Raw genomic sequence first — 22,655 nt, forward strand, 5'->3', positions numbered from 1 at the left:
TAATAGTGTTTCAGTTTGGTTGTTTTAAAATCGTAAGGGAATGTCGATACTGTTGATGTTGTCATTGTAACCATATGTTTTCACTTAAAATATGACGAAATTAAATCTGTGAGTTCAGGTGCTGATTTTTCACCTTAACGGAATCAGCACCCCGATACTTTTTGCAAAATTGCACAACTTTTGACGAATTCAAACGTTATCTCATTAAAAACCCCGACCCAAAGAGGTCAAATCGGCTTCGTGTTGTCACTCCGCGTTTCCACGGTGCAGAGCCCTGAGGAGGCCGCGCCGAGATCCAAGGGAGAGAGGGGGGAAAATAACAAGGCGCTTAGCTGTTCTCCCCGGGGGGGGCGCCGATGGAGGAACAAACACATTTTAATTGTCCTCGCTGATTTACCTTTCGGCAAACAGGAGACACACTCGTGACACAGCCGACTCAAACGCGCAGGTGTCACCGAGGACAGTGGAATTCTGTTTTAAATTCAAATTAAAACCTTTAAAAAGATAGCACGAAAACTCACATTAGTCCGTTTCTGCTGCCGCGACTCAAACCAAACAATTACCAGATCGGTTTCAGCCGAACAATTAGAGGATTGTAGAGAGAACAGACGGATGGACTTGGCTCCCACTGATCAAACCAACTGCTCAGGTGGCTCGAAAGGGGAATGAATAAAACCTTTTGTTGCCACACATATTAAGCACCTTTATTGAGACGTGTCAACAACAAAAAACGACACGGACGTTCGTGGAAAAAATAAGTCCTGCAGCTTGTCTTTTCATCTTAATTGTGTGTGTGTGTGTGTGTGTTTTTACTCCTAACCTTTGCTGAGAGTTTAACCGCCACCATTTCATTACAGGCTTGGACAAAGAGCTCTCCACCTGCGTTCTGCAAACACGATAATGGCCTCCGCTTCGCTTATAAAAGACAGAGGTATGAGTGTGTGTGTTTTGCTATTCACTCTCACATGTGCGTTGTAGAACCATCTTAAGTGGGTTTTTAGTTAGAAATTGCAACAGAAAATGATGACTCGTCCATAGCCTCGTTATGTGGTACCTTATTCTCCCCTATTGTGACGTATCTGCTGTGTTTAAGTTACTTTAAAATAGAGTCAATTCAACACCGATTCCAATTTGGACCAAATGCATGTGTGTTGCTGTTAAAGTAACACTGAACGTGTTCAATTTAATACTATTCCACAGCGTATTAGATCCTTATTGAAACAGGTGGCGATGGTGGTGTTTAGAGTTAAATGGACTGTAAAACGTTCTCAATTTTAGTCCCATTTAAACCAGTTCACAGTAATTAAGTACAAATTTGCACTCGGTATTTTACTGTCGCCAAAGTTATAAGCGGAGACCGTTCAGAAACTCTGGGACTTTGTTTCTGTCCCAAAAGCAAAGACGACGTAACCGCAGCTCCCCCGGTGAACACGCAGATGACACATGCGCGTCGGCATGGTTACTTCACGCGCCGGCACTTGCACGTTACCTCACACATGCAGTAAACACGCGCATCCGATGTTGAGACTTGAACGCTTGAGTTTAGTTTTAAGTTTTTTCATTTTAGTATTTAAGAGTCTGCAGCCACACGTGTACGGTGAATGTAATGTATCAACCAAAGTTCCTGTTATTTGTTCGTCGTCATCGTTATTGAGCTATGTTAATTAAAGACAGACTACGCATTTTTCGCGTCCCTGGAATCACTTATGACTAAAATAAAAATATGGTGGCTTGATTATGTTAGCTTTCCGCTTTGCTAAAAAAACTATTTTGACTTTTCCTTTGCACAAAATTCTGTAGCTGTAAGTGAGAGATGTTGACATTATTTTTTTCATTCTGGATATTTTACCAACTTTATTTAAAGGCGCCGTATGTAAGAATGTGGCCAAAAACGGTTACTACACTCAAATTCAAAATACCGAGGTCTTTTTAGGTTTCTTTTTTCTGACGTAACTGGCAACCCGTGGTTGCTCGGCTACAGCTGAGACTCCACTGACTGCAATGATTGGTAGACTAGGTAGGTGGCGCCACATGATGCCAAAACATGATTTGCAGTCTGCAAAATAATTTTTTTTTTAATGCAAATATTTTGTCTGTACTGTTGTTGTTGGTGAGTTCAGTTTGTTATATGAACATTATTCCTGAGTCTCTGTGACATATTAGGAGGATTTTATGGCCACTTGCTTTAGATTTATTACATAATGCACCTTTAAAAAAAATTTCTCCACCAGTAATTAAGGCGATTTAAAGCAGGTGCTGTGTCATTATTTTTTTTTTATTTTTTTTTTTAATACATACAGATGAATGCTGTCCACTTCATTCATTGTTGATATAATAATAACACACCTGCTTGGTAACATTAGTTAAGTCATTCATGTTCTTCAAATAACCCATCGTTGTGGCCAAGAGAATAAAAAAAAGTGACTTATTATCACACTGTGCAATAGGTTTTAACCTTTATTTAAGCCAAAGAGTTTTGCTAAAGTTTAACTAACTAGTAAATAGGTCAGTCTAATGAAAGACCAAGGGCATTTCCAAGGGAAGTTTTTATTATCTGATGGCTAATGGTTCGTCTGTTTTTAATGCCATAGTAAATCGTTATGGAAGTAAATCTGTGCCATCTGAGTTTGAATTCGAATTTCTAACACTGAATTTTTTTGCATCGAAATTAGACTTTGAATTTTAAAAAACCATCAAATTTCAAGCACTGTTTTTTTTTGTGCCATTGATTTTTTTTTTCAACGTTGAAATAAATTCAGTGTCAAAAAATTCAATGTGTCAAAAAATTCAGTTGCAAAAAATTCGATGTCTCAAAAAATTCGATGTCTCAAAAAATTTGATGTCTCAAAAAATTTGATGTCTCAAAAAATTCGATGTCTCAAAAAATTCGATGTCTCAAAAAATTCGATGTCTCAAAAAAATCACTTGCAAAAAATTCAATGTCTCAAAAAATTCATTTGCAAAAATTAAGTCGTTGATTGGTGTTGGATGAATTGAGACAGGGATCGATTGCTTCCCTCTGGTGACCTGGATATTAACTGACGTTTTTGCAAGTGAATTTTTTGCGATTGAATTTTTGCAAGTTAATTTTTTGAGACTGAATTTTTTGAGACATCGATTTTTTTGCAACTGAATTTTTTGAGGCATTTAATTTTTTTACACTGAATTTATTTCAACGTTGAAAAAAAATCAATGGGAAAAAAAAAATTGAAATTTGATGGTTTTTAAAATTCAAAGTCTAATTTCGATGCAAAAAACTTCAGTGTTAGAAATTTGAATTCAAACACAGATGGCACAGATTTACTTCCATAAATCATCTACCAAAGACTTAATTTAATCCAACGTGACGGCCATCAGCTTAATGCATTTCCCTTGGTTTTATGAGAAGTAGCAAGTATCTGAACTGAATGGCTGTGACTTATCTTTCCCAACATTGCAGGCTTCCTGCTCTTCCTCCTCGTAGGACTACTTCTGCCGGCAGTATTTGTGTCAGGAGTCGCCACCACAAATTCAACCATGACCTCCGCAGCGAATGCTACCACGGCAAACAGTACCTGGCAGTCAAACGTGACGTACGCCCAGCCCACCACGTCTGGAGGTACAGCATCCAACGCACCCAGGTTTCTCGCGATCACACAATCACAACCAACCTCTGGAGGTTACAGCACATACCACCCAGTCGTCCACCATCTCTGGAAGCTCAGCATCCATCTGGCGGCCCCGCAGTGAATTACAGTTGATAGTTTTAATCCAGGAGCTACTAATCTTGTTAAATGTTTATTGGACATTACTGGATACAGACCAATACAGGGTCTCTGCGGGGTTTCAACAAGTCAAATTTAAGACTTTTTAAGACTTGTTTAAGACCATGATGAATGCAATTTAAGACCCATTTCAAATCCATACTGGCAAAAAAAGTGCAAAATACATGAAGGAAAATACTAGCTAGTGGTGCTCGATAAATTCTCCCCGGGCAGCACAGGTGGCCTACTTTAGTTCCGTGTTGTAGTTATTGTTGTTATCGCATCCTCAAAAACAGAAACATTTCAAAGCGAGACTGAAGTTTTTGCATGTTTTGAATAAAAGTAACGTTAATAGATTTTTAAGACCTTTTAGGAGATTTTAGGAGAATTTAAGACATCTTAAGGCCTTAAATTCAAATTATTGGATTTAAGACTTTTTAAGACTTTTTAAGACCCCGCGGATACCCTGCAATAAGGGTAAACTGTAGAACTGCAATCTGGTCATTAAAATGATTACGAATGGGATTTATTTCTGTTTATTTTCCTTTGGCGGCCCTCAGTCCAACGTTGGGTTCCTAAATTGGCCCTCGGGTATCAAAACTTTGAGAACCCCCCTGCTCTAGTGGCTCACCATCCACCACCATCCACTGCCTCTACTACCTCACGGGTCACCACCACCACCACCGACTCTCAGTCATCCTCCATTTCTGGAGGCCCAGCATCTATCATCACCCAGTCCTCCACAACGGGAGGCACCATAGTCGCTACCAGCACTCAGTCATCCACCCGCACCACATATGGAGGCTTTACTACCTCCGTCACCTCCGCTAACTCCCAGTCCTCCACATCTGCTTCCTCAGGGGCCACTGTGGTCATCACCACCCAAATCCCCCACCACCATGACTACCTCCAGAGGCATAGCAAACACCACTACCTCACAGCCCCCACAACCTCCATCACAACAACCACCAAACCAATGTTGAACTATCACCTTCCATGACTAATGCTAATTTTAATCACTGTGTCGCTAACTCTAAAAAACAACTTCTCCGTCCTCTACATGTGTCTCAACAGCCATGACCCAGTCCGGTAACGGCTCGATGAGTACGGGTTGGACCACTCCAAGTGCCCCAACCACAATGATGACCACAGGTAGGATGTTTTTTTCAATCAAATAATAAGATAACTTTTCTGTCTTTGGTTTAAATAAAAGAACACCATCGCCAAGTTTCTATTTTGCCTATTATTTTGCCCACAGGTGGCATGACAACAATGGATATGGCCAATGCTGTGAGTAGGGCATGCCTCTTTTTAAAAAAAAAAAAAATGTTTTAAATATATCTCTGTTTTTAATCCTTTTAATCATACTTAATTTCTCTCAAACACAGATATACTGTCCCTCATTCGTCTGTAACTACACAAACTGCTATTCCATGTACGACAGTCAGAATGCCACTTGTTGTGCTCCTGGTTCCTATTGTCAGGTAGGCATCTGAACAACGCTGACGAAACTGTCAATCGAATGCAATCGAATGAACGTAATAGAATGCATTTTGCACTTTAGTAGTAACTCACTGAATTAGCCGTCCATTCAAAAACGTCGATTTGGTCTCAAAGTGTCGACTAATGGCGCTTTTCCATTACACAGTTCGAGCACGACTGGGCTAGACTCGACTCAGTTCTTTTGCTTTTCCATCAGGGATAGTACCCGGTACCTGGTGCTTTTTCTGGTACCTGCGCTGGCAAAGTTCCAAACGAGCTGAGCCGATACTAAAACGTGACGTTGACACGCTGCTAGTCGCTGATTGGTCGGAGAGTGTCGTCAACTGGATGAATCAAAAACCAGGAATCAAACCGAACAATGCCGAACTGTAGATCAGTTAAAAAAGACATGAAAATTGTGAAAAGGTGCGTTTATCTCCAACACTTAGCAAGGACAGTCCTAAAAATCTCAATATTTAACAGAGGAGTCTGGTGTATTTAGAGTCTGTGCTCCGGTCAAACAATCAATTCTGTGAACAAATCTTTTTAATGAGTTGATTCAAATGATTCAGTTCCGCCGAAAACAACTGCTTTGCCCGTTGCTAGTTTGTGTGTTTGTGTTTTGTATAAAACAAGTTCACGGAAGTTTCCATGACGTGCAATGATGACAACACCTGTATTGAGGAAGTAGTATGAAACAATGGAAAAAACGACGTGACTGATAGCCAACCGTGTAGAGCTGAGTCAAGTAGAGCGGCATAGTGCTGGAACTCTATAATGGAAAAGTGCCGTAAGGTACTTTTGCTTTACACAGTAAAGCTGTAGTTTGATATACATCAATGCCTGCCACGTTCCAGCCACTGTCACAAGTTCATACAAGGCTAATAAAGCCTATTAGCTCCACGCTCCACTCTCCGTATTACTGACCTGGCAATATTCCCGCACTGCACACAGGAAGTGATTAGTTATTATGTCAAGACAGATGGAGGCAACAGCATGACTGAAGACTGAAACCAAAGTGCCCAGGAAAAGTCGATTCTGTCTGTCCCATCCCTGCACTGCTGCTGTATACACACAAACGCTCCCTCATTCAAGTCTTGACAGAGCCTGTTTTCAGATGAAGGACACAGTACACAAATACAAATCAAAAAACACAAAAACATTAACTCAAAACGGAAACGCAAATCACACAACACAAATGCAGAAAACACCAAAACATTAACTCACAATGCAAACACAAAAGCAGAAAACACGAAAACATTAACTCACTTTTGTTTGCGCTGTGAGTTAATGTTTTTTCGTGTTTTATGCTTTTGTGTTTTGTGATTTGTGTTTCCGTTTTGAGTTAATGTTTTTGTGTTTTTTGATTTGCGTTTGTGTTTGTGTTTTTGATTTGTGTTTGTGTTTGTGTTTGTGTTTGTGTTTTGTGATTTGTGTTTGTGTTTGTGATTTGTGTTTCCGTTTTGAGTTAATGTATTTGTGTTTTTTGATTTGCGTTTGTGTTTGTGTTTTTGATTTGTGTTTGTGTTTGTGTTTTGTGTTTGTGTTTGTGTTTGTGTTTGTGTTTGTGTTTGTGTTTGTGTTTGTGTTTGTGTTTGTGTTTGTGTTTTGTGTTTGTGTTTTTGATTTGTATTTGTGTTTGTGTTTGTGTTTGTGTTTGTGTTTTTGATTTGTGTTTGTGTTTCGTGATTTGCGTTTGTGTTTTGCACCTCAGGGCCGTAAAATAATAAGAATAATCACATCAACAACAACAAAATGCACGTTAGATCACGTGCCACGTGATATTGACAGGAAAAAGAAAGGACGTTATATTGTCTATTCATGTGTCGTTCTACGTTGTGTCAGCTGTCAAAGCAGATGGACATGTCCTACATTGCAAACTGCAGCGCCTCGTGTGGAGATCAATGTGTCAACGACACTCAGATGAACTGCTGCGTGGGGTGCTGCAACACCACCGGCTGCCTGAACGACACGTTTGCTTCGATGATGATGACGACGACCACAAGTAAACAGACGCGTCTTCATATGTTTTATCTGCACATATTATTACACCCATTGTTTTTGCATTGTTTAGAGTTCATATCGTATCGCTCTTATAGTATGTTTACTCTTTTCTACGTGTTATTTTAGCTGTTCCAACCACAGTCATGACAACAACGACGTCAACTACAACAACAACAACAACAACCACAGCAGCCCCTGGAACGACTACCATTGCACCAGACAATGTAAGGCTGCCTGTGTGTGTGTGTGTGTGTGTGTGTGTGTGTGTGTGTGTGTGTGTGTGTGTGTGTGTGTGTGTGTGTGGCGTCATATGACGTATGGCGTTTTTGTCAAATTTTGGCCAAAAAAAATTTTTCCCAAAAAATTGTCAAATCTTGCGTGAAATACAATGTCGTTTTTGTCAAATTTTGGGCAAAATTTTTATTTTATCCAAATAAATAGTCAAATCTTGAGCGAAACACCGTAGTATGCTGTTTTTTATAAAATGTTGGATAACGTATGACGTTTTTGTCAAATTTTGGACCAAAATTTTTTTCCAGAAAAAAAAGGTCAAATCTTGTGTGAAATACAATAATATGTCGTTTTTGTCAAATTTTGGACCAAAATTTTTTTGGTCCAAATTTTAGACCAAAAAAAATTTCCCAAAAAAATTTCAATTTTGGGACGACATAGTATAGTGTGTCGTTTTTGTCAGATTTTGGACCAAACATTTTTTTCCAAAAAAAAAGGGCAAATCTTGCGTGAAATACAATAATATGTAGTTTTTGTCAAATTTTGGACAAAATTTTGTTTTTGTTTGGGAAGCCAGGTGTGGTGAGTGATGAGTACAATACTGTGTGTGTTTGTTTTCCCAGGGAAATAAATGCCATACAGGCACTTGCGATGGAGACACGTGCTACACCAATTTTAACACTTTTCAAACCTGCACCGACGCACAGCAACACTGTCAGGTGAGTGCCACCATCACTTCTCACTGCATTTAATGTACAACTGAGTGTAAGATGTGTTTGTGTTGTTACTTCCATTGCATTGATCCACATTTGTCCAATATGTAACACTTCATGGTTTCCTTTTATTTAATGTTTTACTATTAATATACAAAGATCAGAGGCGGACAGACTACACAGCTTCATTATTTGAGTAAAAGTACAGATACCCCTTGCTAAATTTTACTCAAGTACAAGTAAAAGTACTACAGTCAGGTGTCTACTTAAAGGCGCCATATGTAAGAATGTGGCCAAAAAGGATCACTACACTCAAATTAAAAATACTGAGGTATTTTAGGTTTTGTTTTCTCCGCCAATGTAGCTCAGACGCAACTGGCAACCCGTGGTTGCTCGGCAGCTGAGACTCTATTAACTGCAATGATTGGTAGACGGCGGTAGGTGGCGCCGCATGCCAAAACATGGTTTAAAAACATAAACATGATTTGCAGTCTGCAAACTATATTTTTTAATGCAAATATTTTGGCTGTACTGTTGTTGTTCATTGTGTCATTCAGTACCAATCATTGCAGTCAGTAGAGTCTCAGCTGCCGAGCAACCACGGGTTGCCAGTTAAGTCAGAAAACGAAACCTAAAAGACCTCTGTATTAAGCTTAAAAAGGTTGTAAAAAGGTTAACCTTCTAATGCTTAGAGCAGCTGTGGATCAGTGGTAAAGCCACTCACCTTTCAACAAGAATGTCAGGGTCTGATTCCCGGCTCTGCTATGTGTCAATGTGCAGTGCCGGCCCTAGCCTTTATGGGGCCCTAAGCTGAATTGGATTCACCACCTCTGTTGATACAAATGTAAGCCTAGAAATTGCATTAATTATTATTATTTACAACAAACCAGTGTCACTTTAACCTTAGAGAGCAGTAAAATCACAAAAATGGCCGAGTGTTTATTTGCACTTTTGTATTCAAAGTGAAGCACTAAGTGTGGTGATACTGATTGCGGTGCACCACATGAGCAATCTTCAACAACAAAATAAAACCAAATAGCAAAAAAAATGTGTGCCCAAGTCACTTAACCCCAAATTGCTCCTGAATGAAAAAAAAAGTCCTTAATGATCAGCTGTGTGAGTGTGGAAATATGGTAATGTAAAGCCCTTTGAATTGTAAGGGGCCCGCGAAGTGTCAATTTTTTTTTTTTTTTTTTTCTTTGTTTCCAAAAAAAAATTTTTTTTAATTAAATTAAATTTTAAAAAATAAAAATTCTAATGTTTTTTTGGGGGGAAACTCAAGATCTCAAATTTGAAATGATGAAAAAAAAAAAAAAAAAATTCAAAGTTGAGATCTTGAGTTTCCAAAAATTATGAAAAAAAATTTTTTTTTACATTTTTTTTTGGGAAACTCGAGACCCCCCAAAAAAATTGAAATCTCGAGTTTCAAAGTCGAGATCTCAAGTTTTTGAGTTTTTCAATGATGAACAAAAAAAAAAAATGTTTTCAATTTTTTTGGGAAATTCAAGATCTCGACTTTGATCTCGAGAGTTCAATTTATTTTTTTATTTTTTTTTTCTCGTCTTTTTTTTTTCTTTTGTGAACAAGCATCGGAAAAAAATGAATGCAGACTATTTACCATTCAGACGCTCGGCTGCATCCGTGCTTATTCATTCACACTCATTATTGCCTTTGCAGCTTAAAAAGGAGTCTGGAGCTTCGGCGTTGAAGTGGACAGCAGGCTGCACTTCAGACTGTTCTCAGGAAACAACATGTCAGGGCAAAACGACACCCCCGTGTCATCTGGAGTGTTGCAATTCCACTCAAACCTCCTGTCTATTACTGAACGGCGAGCTGAACGTCTTCTCTTTCGCCACAAGAGGTCCTTATCTTCACACAGAACTGACGGCTTCTTTACTCTGTCTGCTGGCCGTTGCTATGATGCTGTGAGTTAGTGGCGCAGCTGAAGTTATGGGTCAGTATAGGTAACCACGGCTTTGTGCAGCTCACATCCTCCAGAAAAAAAAAAAAAAAAAAAACAGAGGTAAAGACCACTTTATATATCTCAGTTATATTCAAATGTGATTGTTCTGTTTATATATGGAATCATGTAAAGCAGGGGTCTCAAACTGGCGGCCCGGGGGGCCACATGCACCCCCCCCCAATCGATTACATGCGGCCCCCCCACTCAATATCCTCTTATATTGAAAACTTGGCCCACGACCGCACCAGTGTGTAGCTGAGGCACAGCTGGCATAAGGTAGCAATGTTTATTTTAACAGTAATAATAAGACATTTGGTCATAATTATCCCATTATTAAATCATAAACAACATTCAATTACATATATAAATACGCTTGTTAGGGCCCGAGCAACGAACGGCAGTGGCCGAAACGGCTCCTGGTACAAATTTTAATTTATGTAATTTTAAATAAATGTCTGTTTTTGATATTAATACGTTAATATTGCATCATAAATAGTATTTTAAAGTATGTGTGATAGTGTAAACAGTTGTTTTTTTCCCCTCTTGACCACAATAGATGTGCGTTGGCCCCCCCAGGTCATTTGAGTTTGAGACCCCTGGTGTAAAGCTTCATGTATAATGATGTTGATTTTTTATTTCCTCTTCTATTAAAGCTTCCTAATCAGTTTTTTCTTTTTAAAAAATCTCTGTTTCGAGACCAAGGAAAATGGCTTTGAACAGTGTTTTTTTTCAACGCGTCGACTTCAGGAATCGAGAAAATCCCAAATGTAAATTTCTTATTTTTTTATAAAGAAGCAAACATTTTTCGTCTGAGAGGAAAAGAGGAAAATCATCCAGCGATTTCATTTATTCATTCGTCCTTTGTGTGTGAGAGCTTTAGCCATGACCTTGCCCACAAGTGTAAATTAATCTATTACTGCATTTCATTTAGATCGGAAGTCGGAAAATGTGTCTTGGAATACAACAAACTATGTCGGGGGGGGGGGGTCCAGGGTCATATTTGATCACGTGAAGACAATAACATTTATATACATGCACTGTTTTATAAAAAAAAAAATATATTTATCATTGTCACAATTAACATTTTTAAATGCAAATGTAAGCAAATCTAAGCCACACATGCATGGAAAAATACAACATCTCACCGAGGGCCGTGATTGGCCCGTAGTTTGGACACCCGTGCACTATGTAGTATTTTGCGCGTACACAAAGACCTTTTAAATTCCCCAGTTCTGACGACAAATGTAAACGCAGCATTAGTTTCCAGTCCTTGTTTAAGACAATTCTTTATTTCGAAAACGGGCAAGCGAGCCAAAGCAAGTTTCAATGAACACAATTATATAAGTGATTTACGAAAAAAACCTTCCCCGCTTGAAGCCATACTGGAAAACAGGAAATGAAATGAGTTGAATGAGTAAAAGGTTCATTATGTAATAAATCTAAAGCAACTTAGCCATAAAATCCTCCTAATATGTCACAGAGACTCAGGAATAATGTTCATATAAACAAACTGAACTCACCAACAACAACAGTACAGACAAAATATTTTGCGTTAAAAAAAACATTTTGCAGACTGCAAATCACGTTTACGTTTTGAAATCACGTTTTGGGCGGCATGTGGCGCCACCTACCGCCGTCTACCAATCATTGCAGTCGGTAGAGTCTCAGCGGGTTGCCAGTTACGTCAGAAAACGAAAAACTAAAAGACCTCGGCGTTTTGAATTTGAATGTAGTAACCGTTTTTGGCCACATTCTTACATATGGCGCCTTTAACGCTCAAACGTGTAAAGTTCGTTTCAGTACTTTTGGGCATAATGTTTTCTGTGAATCCTGAGTTGGATGTCAATGTGGTTTACAAATTATATATATATATATTTTTTTTTTTGTTGTTGGGTATATTGGTGTCATGTAAATTTAAAAATGAAATCAAAAACGGTGTCTGTCTATTTTAGTTTTGTGTTCTGTAAGATAAGATTTAAAAAAAAAAAATTACATTTAATAAACTAAAATGGTTTAAGTAAATGCTTGAGAAGTCGTCATTTGAAAGTTGTAGTGTGTAGCGTGGTACAGGGCCGGCCCAAACCTCCATGGGGCCCTAAGCAGGGGGCCCTCTGTTACTGCCAATAATAATGATTATTGATCGTTCACACACCTACTATACTGAAGCTATTCTACTTATTCTACTCTATCAGCAACTCCCCCTACTGGCGACACAGAGAATCAATGCACAAAACCAAACGGTTTATAAATAAAATATTAAGATATTAAGGTCTGAAAATCTAAAATTGTGCACAATCTTTGGGGGGGGGGGGATTCAAAATACACAGCATTAAATAAAATAAACAAATAAAATATTAAACAAATACTTAAATAATAATGTAAAAAACTTTGGTAAAAATGGGGAGAAAAATTTCAGGTTTCAGATTAATTGTAAGACGTAAGCAGGGCCGGCCCAAGGCATAAACGAACCAAGCCGCTGCTTAGGGCCCTGTGCCCACTGGAGGGCCCCCAAGAGCAATTAACAAAAAAATAAAATAATAATTATAATAATAATAAAAGTTTGGATTGCTGAAGTTTATTTCAAAAAATTTTCTCCCCATTTTTACCAAAGCTGATTCACAATTTTTACATCGTTGTCAGATGTGATTATTTAACTTTATATTTTATTCATAAATCATTTTTATGACCTTGTTGCAGGTACCTCTGTTGATTTACATTATTATTTATTTGTTTATTTTATTTAATGGTGTGTTTTTTACATATAAAAGTCAAATCTTTTTATTACAGGAGTGTATTTTGAATCCCGCCCCCAAAGATTGTGCACATTTTTACATTTTAAGATCTTAATATCTTAATATTTTATTTATAAACCGTTTGGTTTTATGTATTGATTCTCTGTGTCGCCAGTAGGGGGAGTTGCTGAGTTTGCCAAATATTAATTGAAAGATTTTTTGGTAAGTTTGCAAATCTGGTGTCTGCTTCCATGCAACAAAAAGTGACAGAGTAGAATAAGTAGAATAGCTTTAGTACAGTAGGTGTGTGAATGATCAATAATCATTATTATTGGCAGTAACACCAGGGCCCCCAAAATCACATTTTGCTTCGGGCCCCATGGAGGCTTGGGCCGGCCCTGCTTGTAGGACGTAATCTGATCTCTGGATCAGTGACCCGCTGCTGAGGTCTAATCCAAACCAAAGTGCCAGATGACAGCTCGGCTGTGACGTCACGGCAGCGCGCAGCGTGAATCAGTGCGTGGCAGCAGACTGAGGTCTGGGGCTGGGTTCAGCTGCGACTGAGAGAAATGTGGGAAAACATGTGGATCTAAAGGAGGAATAATGTCGGATTGTTACGCCCCTGCGAACCTCAAGCTGTGCGTGTGACAGAGAGGAAGGGGACGGGGCTGTTGTTGGGATTCGTGCGGGTGTGTTTTTTTGGAACAGTCCCGCACGACTCTGCCTTCACTATGGATCAGTCCGTGGCGATTCAAGAAACTCTGGAAAAGGACGAAAACTGCGTCATAGTATCCTTTACCCGACCTGTTTACTGTGGATCGTCACATTAATGGTGTTTGTTTGTGTTTTAAAAAAAAGTAAAAAGTAAAAGTAAACTGCGCGTAAACTGTGTTTAAAAGGACGTTTGTGTGTTTGTTGCAGCGTTGGAACAAGTTAAACAGGGAGTGGAACTTCCCACACACTTGGTCCATATGCTGTAGGGAAGAGTTTTTGCCACAAGGTGGCGCCATTATCATTGGCATAGATAGATAGATAGATAGATAGATAGATAGATAGATAGATAGATAGATAGATAGATAGATAGATAGATAGATAGATAGATAGATAGATAGATAGATAGATAGATAGATAGATAGATAGATAGATAGATAGATATTATTATTATTATATTATTATATTGAGATAGTTACAGTTACTACAGTTACAGATCCGTCACGGATGTTTATTTACATGCTGCTTTTAATTCCATAAAAAGTTAATGTGTATATATAATATAAGGAAAACTGACCTAATACAAGTACTTTTATGCAGAGGAATTGTGTGTTGTACATTAGTACATGTATATAAGTGAGGAAAAAAGATATACAGTACGTTTTAGTACGTTTTTGCACCTGTTTTTAAAGTGAAATACAAAGCCGTATTCCACTGTAACTCGTATTTGCAGCTGTCAAATACAGGTCATTTAAAATGAATTGTTGTTGTTTTGCGGTAGAGCTGTTTGAGAGAGTGTAAACATTCTCCCAGTTCTTCCTCTCTGTAAACACAGTTTACTGCAAGGCTATTCAACTTAAGGCCCCGCGGGGGGCCAGAACCGGCCCTTCGAGCAATTTGGACCGGCCCTGCGGCCCATAAAATTAACCCATAAATAATGAATGTGTTATTAAAAAGCCAACAAAACCGTAGCTTCGCCCTATTTCTGGCACTTTGCGACACTTTGTGATACTTTGCGTCCCTTTTTGGCAAATACTAGTACAGCTGTAATTGTACGCAGTCTATGTACGTACCAGAATATTTTGCACTAAGAGCCAACTGTAGTAATTGTACCTTAATATTATTGGTACCGTTACTTATATTTCTGCAAACATAGCGTTTTGTGGCCATTGCACCTTAATGTTGTTTATATTGTTACCTCTAATTTTGTCAGAGCCATTTGTGACTGTTATTCCAAATGTTGGTGGTTTTGTTACTAAACTTTTTTAGCACAAAACTAGCAGCTATTTCAATAAATAAGTGCTACTGTGATCCCCTTTTCCTCTTTGCCCTTAACTGTAAAACATGCCGTCCAATGTGACGTCCTGTTTGATGACATCACAGAGAGCAGACTGCTGGGCCTGGTGGAGTCTGCAAGTCAACACGCGTGAGTCTTTTTTATATCTGCAGGTTCAAACTGAGCAGCATTTGTTTGTGTTCACAGAAAAAGGTCTGTGAAAAGACAAATTGAGTCAACAATCAGCATAAAACATTGCATGTTTAATATTTAGTGTGTATACATCATTTCTATTTAAAATATACTTATATATGAAATACAGACTGGAGAGACAAGACCAAGAGAGTTCCATAAAGATTTGTTTGTGTATTATCATCATTTTTGATTATTGAACTGGTTGGAAATTGAGAAAACATCAGAATCAAAAATACTGAATCAATCCCTGGTGGGAAATAGATTTTGTTACAGCTACTCCAACCAAGATTCAGTACCTATGAACTGAGTATATATTTAGTGTAGAGAAAAACAACAATTACATACAATAAAAATACTTCAATTTTGTGATATGATGAATAAATTAAAGGTGCCATATGTAAGAATGTGGCCAAAAACGGTTACTACATTCAAATTCAAAACACCGAGGTCTTTTAGGTTTCTTTTTTCCGACGTAACTGGCAACCCGTGGTTGCTCGGCAGCTGAGACTCTACTGACTGCAATGATTGGTAGACGGCGGTAGGTGGCGCCACATGACGCCAAAACATGATTTTTAAAGCATAAACATGATTTGCAGTCTGCAATAATAACGGTTAGAAATAATTCACCGGTTACACTCGGATGAATTAAGTACATTCACAGTTGGCAGATTGTATGAAATCCTCCTTCGTGGCGCTTGCTAACGTTAGCGTGAACGAACTTTACACGTTTGAGCGTTAAAGGCGCCATATGTAAGAATGTGGCCAAAAACGGTTACTACATTCAAATTCAAAATGCCGAGGTCTTTTAGGTTTCCGTTTTCTGACGTAACTGGCAACCCGTGGTTGCTCGGCAGCTGAGACTCTACCGACTGCAATGATTGGTAGACGGCGGTAGGTGGCGCCACATGACGCCAAAACATGATTTCAAAACATAAACATGATTTGCAGTCTGCAAAATATATTTTTTTAATGCAAATATTTTGTCTGCACTGTTGTTGTTGGTGAGTTCAGTTTGTTATATGAACATTATTCCTGAGTCTCTGTGACATATTAGGAGGATTTTATGGCCAGTTGCTTTAGATTTATTACATAATGCACCTTTAAATAACAATATACAGTATAAACAATAGAAAATATGAGTAAAAGAGAAAATAAACAATGTGATGTTTTGCAGACTCTTTATTTATACTCATCGACGGATGGCCATAACTGCTGATGATGTGTCGCTGGAGGACATCATACCCATTTCCCTTGACTTTGCTGTCGTGGAGGGTGAGAAGCTTTGGTTTATTTAACAAAATAAAAAAGTATTACGTGTCTCTGGCGTCTCTCTAACATGTTTCTCATGCTCGCACATTTTTTTCCTTTTAGTTTCCTCCCCAGAGGAACTGGCGCTTGTGGGTGTGTTACCCTTATTTCCTCTACTAGCACAAATGCACGACGTTAGCAATCCACCACATGAAACCCGAAGATGACAAGTGATTTTTTTTTTTTTGTTTGTGCGTCTGTGTGACCGTAGGTGCTGATACCAGAGTCAGACTGAGCTACCTGGATAAAGAGTTAGAGCTCAGACTTCCTTTCGGGTCTCACTCCCGGCTCTTTCTCAGCGAGGTCAACAGAGCGTGGAGTGGTAGGTCATCACTCACAGACACTGCTGCACTAGGATCCCACAATATGTATAAAATATATAAAATAAATAATGTGCATGACATTAGCACCTAGTACATTTTGGTTCACAGTTAATTTTTTAGAATAGGGTCATTTTCAGGGCCGGCCCAAGCCTCCATGGGGCCTTAAGCAAAATGTGTTTTTGGGGGCCCTCTGTTACTGCCAATAATAATGATTATTGATCATTCACACACCTACTATACTTAAGGTACTCTACTTATTCTACTCTGTCACCAATACGCTTGTCAAACTAAATGTGAGAACACCGAAGCAGACACCAGATTTGCAAACTTACAGAAAAATCTTTCATTTAATATTTGGCAAAAATCAGCAACTCCCCCTACTGGCGACACGGAGAATCAATACATAAAACCAAACCGAACCGAACCAGTCTGAAAATCTAAAAATGTGCACAATCTTTGGGGGGGGGGGGGGGGGGGGTTCAAAATACACTCCTGTAATACAAAGATTTGACTTTTATATGTAAAAAAAACCACAGCATTAAATTAAATAAACAAATAAATATCAAACAATATACTTAAATAATAATGTAAATCAACAGAGGCACCCGGAACAAGGTAATACAAATGGTTTATAAATAAAATATAAAGTTAAATAATCACATCTGACAACTGTGTAAAAACTGTGAAAAAGCTTCTTTTTTTTTCGTTAATTGCTCTTGGGGGCCCTCTAGTGGTCACGGGGCTTATTTTATTAGTTTATTTCCGACTTGAAGGTTCAGAGTTCTAACTACAACACAGCATTACTATGTCACAGATCAAAACAACTTTAGCAAGCAGCTAGTTGTTAGCATGCTGAGCACCATTCCATGTTTTTCTACCTCCATTAACTTTATAATAATTCATTCTTAAAGGTGCCATATGTAAGGATGTGGCCAAAAACGGTTACTACATTCAAATTCAAAATACCGAGGTCTTTTAGGTTTTCGTTTTCTGACGTAACTGGCAACCCGCGGTTGCGCGGCAGCCGAGACTCTACCGACTGCAATGATTGGTAGACGGCGGTAGGTGGCGCCACATGAGGCCAAAACATGATTTCAAAACATAAACATGATTTTCAGTCTGCAAAAAAATTTTTTAATGCAAATATTGTGTCTGTACTGTTGTTGTTGGTGAGTTCAGTTTGTTATATGAACATTATTCCTGAGTCTCTGTGACATATTAGGAGGATTTTACGGCCAGTTGCTTTAGATTTATTACATAATGCACCTTTAAAGCTGACAGAGCTCATTGGTCCACCATGTTTTTCTCACTGTCGTCCTCGTCCATGTCCTGGCTTTTTTTCTATTATTTGTGGGTCAAAGGTCACAGCCAGGAACATGTGCAGAGCATCTAGACCAGTTTGGGTCCACTTAAACATTTTAAATGTAATAGAAACTCAAACTTGCATCAGTTTTTGTATATTTTTTTGAACGTCATGTGAAAATATCGACTGATAAGTGTGCGAAAAGTAAGTTTTGGTCAATGAAGTTGATCTCTCAAAGGTGAAGTAAGTAGTTTATAGTGACATCTAGAGGAGAGGCTGACATTTACAACAACGAACTGCTCCTCTGCTCACCCCCTCCCTTCCCTGAGAGCTACGGTGTCCTCAGCCGGTCAAATGTCGTCCTCGTCGTCTTTCGTAAAAAGATCCGCTCTCAGCCTCGATTTGTTCTCTCGGGTTTGTCCTCACAGGCTCCCGTAGAAACACGGCGTCTCGCTGCTAACAGTGGCTATGCAACAGCGGCCCGCGACCATGTTATTTTACATGACTTTTTGAAACACTACGAAAATGAGACAAAAACTATTATACAGCGACTAGACAATGCAGGAGCACATAATATGTATAAAAAAAGTGGATTTTGGGGTCATATAAACCCATAAATACTACGCAGTGTCCCTTTAAGATTGTGCTTTTCTCACGAAGGTATCAGTCACTGACACCAGCTAAGTGTGACGCACACGTTTGTCTTCACCATCTGTTCTGGAGAAAAACCTGCCCAGCCTGTCTTCATCTGTCTGTGTTGGAGTCTTGTTGAGCTGAAAAAGATCAAATTGCATTTAATATTTGAATAAATGCATGTTAAAAAAAAAAAAAGTATCTGTGAGACTCTGATCATGACTTTGGCTGACGGAGAAAAAGGGGGAGCGTCACATTGAGACAGACAGAGAAGGGGTGGAGTTTTGTTTGTCTACTCTTTTTTTTTCTATTTTCCCCTCAGTCAGCCTTTTTCCTAAAGGACGAGTTGACAATTTGCTTGAAGGGACATGTCACTTTCCCTTCTGTTTGTCTTTATTCTCTCCTCTTGAACCGTCGTTATAAGGCGAGGACACTTTGATCTTGAAGGGATGTGTCACTTTTGCCACTGGCTTACTATTTTTCACAGCGGAATCCACCGTGTCAGCATGGAGGAAGACGACGCTTCTTTTTTCTTTTCTTTTAAATGAATGAGCGTAAAGCGGGAGCTTTTAACCTGTTATATATATATAGATATACAACCAAGGATGGAAAAAGTACATGAGCCGGCACCGGGTGCTGTTAAAAAGGAAAATGTGAAAAATGGCAAAGGTGAGCAGAACGAAGCGAGATTCCTCTTGTGACATTTGAAGAAAATGACCCACGCGTTAGCGCAAGGAAAAAAGGAAGTTTTTGCTTACAAATGCTTTCAAACGATCCCGATTTAGTCCCTGTTACTTATTCTTATTTTCTTAATTCTCTCCGTCTGTCTCTCTTTCTCCAGACGTTTGCAAGTTACCCACAAAGACGCCCCAGTTCGAGTGGATCAATAAGTACCAAAAAGCCTCTAAAGGACAGGGAGTTGGCAAACAGGCGCTCGCACCCCTCAGCACAACACTGTCCAAACTCAACCAGCACCTAAAAACAGGTTTGTTATGTACTTTATTGTTTGTAGAAGACGACATTTGCATTAATGCAAATTAAGAACAGGTGTTTTTGTCTCTTTTGAGCTCGAGAGCATTTTCTCCTTTTTTTTTTTTTGGAAGAGAGAATCTCATCAATGAAAGGCAATATCATTATATATGGAACCAGGAGGTACAACAGCAGGCTAACAGTCATTTTACATCCTGTATATGTAAATATACAGATATATAAAATACATGTGTATTTTACACTTAAAAAAGTATAACTTTGCTCAAACTAAAAAAAAAAAGATGTCCAGATATCACATCTAAAATATTTGACTTATTTAACTTCATATGACCTGATTATTTTATGTTGATGTAAACAATAATACTGCACTTGACTCAACCTTAACTTTTTTCCTTGATCCAAATTATTTTTCTTAACTTTAAGTTATTGAACCAAACTAATAAATTGAAATTGAACCAACCTAATGTATTCACTTTTTTACCAGTTAATTAATTAACATATATCCAAACACATTTTATTTGACTTTATTTGACCCAAAAATAATTTCCCACCTTATAAACTCTATAAAAAAAGACACTTGGCCATCAGATTACATTAAATGTTTTTATTAATCTTAAACAAATGAACCATATGCAACATATTAACATTAGGCATTAGGAAAATATATTTATTATTATTATTATTCACGGTCATTTCGTTTCCCGTATGCTAGCTAGCTAGCTAGCTACTACTGCCAACTAGCGAGCCAGCTAACGTTACAGTCATGCCAGCTATCGCCCCATTTAAGTACATAAATTGGGCTATTCTTTGCCATTTTAACAACACAAAACACTAAAACGTTAATTATCAGCAACTGCTTTGCTACTTACGTTTATTTTTGGACGAAATCCACCGAAAATATTACCTGCAGGTCATGAAGAAAACGTTTTTTTAGAGAAATTAAAAACTTTGTTTTGGGTCCTTTGGACATATATTTAGTTCAGTATAAATCAAACTTGATGTCTCTAAAAAAGACACTTGGCCAACAGATTACATTAAATGTATTTATTAATCTTAAACATATGAACCATATGCAACATATTAACATTAGGCATTAGGAAAATATATTTATTATTATTATTATTCACAGTCATAACGTTTCCCGTATGCTAGCTAGTTAGCTAGCTGCTACTGCCAACTAGCGAGCCAGCTAACGTTACAGTCATGCCAGCTATCGGCCCATTTAAGTACGTAAATTGGGCTATTCTTTGCCATTTTAACACTACAAAACACTAAAATGTTATGCTTGATTAATTTCACTGAAACGTGGCTATAAAAAGGTGCATTTGGTTTATTTTTGGCCAAATAGATAACAATAACATTTCGTTTTAAACACATTTTTTTGAAAGATTTCTTTAATGTGGAACATTTGGTTTAGAATAATGACTTATTATAAATAATACACAGTACAGAGTTTTCAAATTCAAGCAACCTACTTAACATTAACAAGTTCAACAGCTTAAGGCCATTTACTTGATGATTTCACACATTATGTTTGTTCATGCTTTTAAAGACACATACTGTATGTCTACTGTATGAGGTCTTCCTGATGCGTGGGCCTCAGGCTGGGAAAGTATTTATTTATTTATTTTTTGAAGCATGGATGTATGAGGTACTGACTTTAGTATGACAATTAAAAAAAAAAAAAATACGTGCCACATTATCTCACAATAACCAATCAATCAATCAATCAATCTTTATTTGTGTAGCCCACAGTTTACAAAACATAGTTTGTCTTACGGGACCTTATCACGTCCTTAGACCTTCGACCAGGGTAAGGTAAAAACTACCAGGGGAAAAAAACCCTTATAACAGGGAAAAAAATTATAATTAATAATAATCAGCCTTATTTGATTGAAAATTGTTTTTTTTACTGCATTGTAAATTGCTCACTCCTCACACCAAAGTCTACAGAGAAAATCTCATTCAGATTTGCGAGGTTACGCAAAAGTTATTGCTAAGGAACGTAAAAGTTATCCTGAAGGAACGCACAATATTTGTAATACCCTACCCTATTCTAAACCACATTTTTAGATTTTCAGACCTTAATATATTAATATTTTATTTATAAACCGTTTGGTTTTATGTATAGTTTCTCTGTGTCGCCGGTAGGGGGAGTTGCTGAGTTTGCCAAATATTAATTGAAAGATTTTTTCTGTAAGTTTGCAAATCTGGTGTCTGCTTCCATGCAACAAAAAGTTCTCACATTTAGTTTTACAAGTGTATTTGTATTCGTGACAGAGTAGAATAAGTAGAATAGCTTTAGTACAGTAGGTGTGTGAATGATCAATAATCATTATTATTGGCAGTAACAGAGGGACCCAAAATCACATTTTGCTTAGGGCCCCAAAATCAAATTTTGCTTAGGGCCCCAAAATCAAATTTTGCTTAGGGCCCCATGGAGGCTTGGGCCGGCCCTGGTCCAATTCCTTGTAATAGTTAATCATTATAACCATATCATAAAATCATAACATTACGAATTTATTTTCGAATGCTAAAATATTATTATTGTTTCAGTATGTGTGGCCCTAATATTCCGTGGATTGACTTAGAATTAAAGTTTTTTTAAACTCTGACCGGACCAATATGGCGCCGTACGTCCCCGCTGTAGCAGACTGTAAACCCCGCCTCCTCATACGGCGTCGGGAGGACGTCTCTCACACACTGGACGACGTTACTGTTGTGCACAGAATGCTTGGCAGCGGCACAGGGAGATGTCTAAAGTGACTAGAGACTCTGGTATGGAAACTATTCTTACGTTTATTTACATTGGAGGTGCTTGTAGCGCTCACTTTGCCCCGTTTAACTAGCTAGCTGTTCGGCTTATTTAAGCTAGTAGTAGTCATACTAGTAGTAGGTGTTGGTTATCTCAGAGCCTCTGTGACAGAGGCTAACTAACTAACTACTACTACTACTTCTAAATACGGATTTGCTACAGGGCCAGGATTTGTTTCACTGCGTACTGGTTATTATTAGCTCTCTGTGGTAGTTGTATTAATATTTCACGCT

The 22,655-nt window shown here is 38.2% G+C and overlaps 1 protein-coding gene across 1 annotated transcript in view; it reads left to right on the forward strand.

Annotated features, from left to right (window-relative positions):
- The first annotated feature begins 14,931 nt into the window (after nt 1–14,931).
- Nucleotides 14,932–22,655, forward strand: part of inpp5b (inositol polyphosphate-5-phosphatase B) — a 30,338-nt gene continuing 22,614 nt past the window's right edge. The window contains exons 1-5 of the mRNA XM_083910084.1: nt 14,932–15,005; nt 16,225–16,322; nt 16,422–16,451; nt 16,570–16,680; nt 19,459–19,602. Of these exons, the coding sequence (XP_083766210.1) occupies nt 16,250–16,322; nt 16,422–16,451; nt 16,570–16,680; nt 19,459–19,602 (358 nt within the window). The 5' untranslated portion in view covers nt 14,932–15,005; nt 16,225–16,249. The remainder of the gene's footprint in view (nt 15,006–16,224; nt 16,323–16,421; nt 16,452–16,569; nt 16,681–19,458; nt 19,603–22,655) is intronic.

This window comes from Microchirus variegatus, assembly GCF_963457635.1.
Source record: "Microchirus variegatus genome assembly, chromosome: 2".
Lineage (NCBI taxonomy): Eukaryota > Metazoa > Chordata > Actinopteri > Pleuronectiformes > Soleidae > Microchirus > Microchirus variegatus.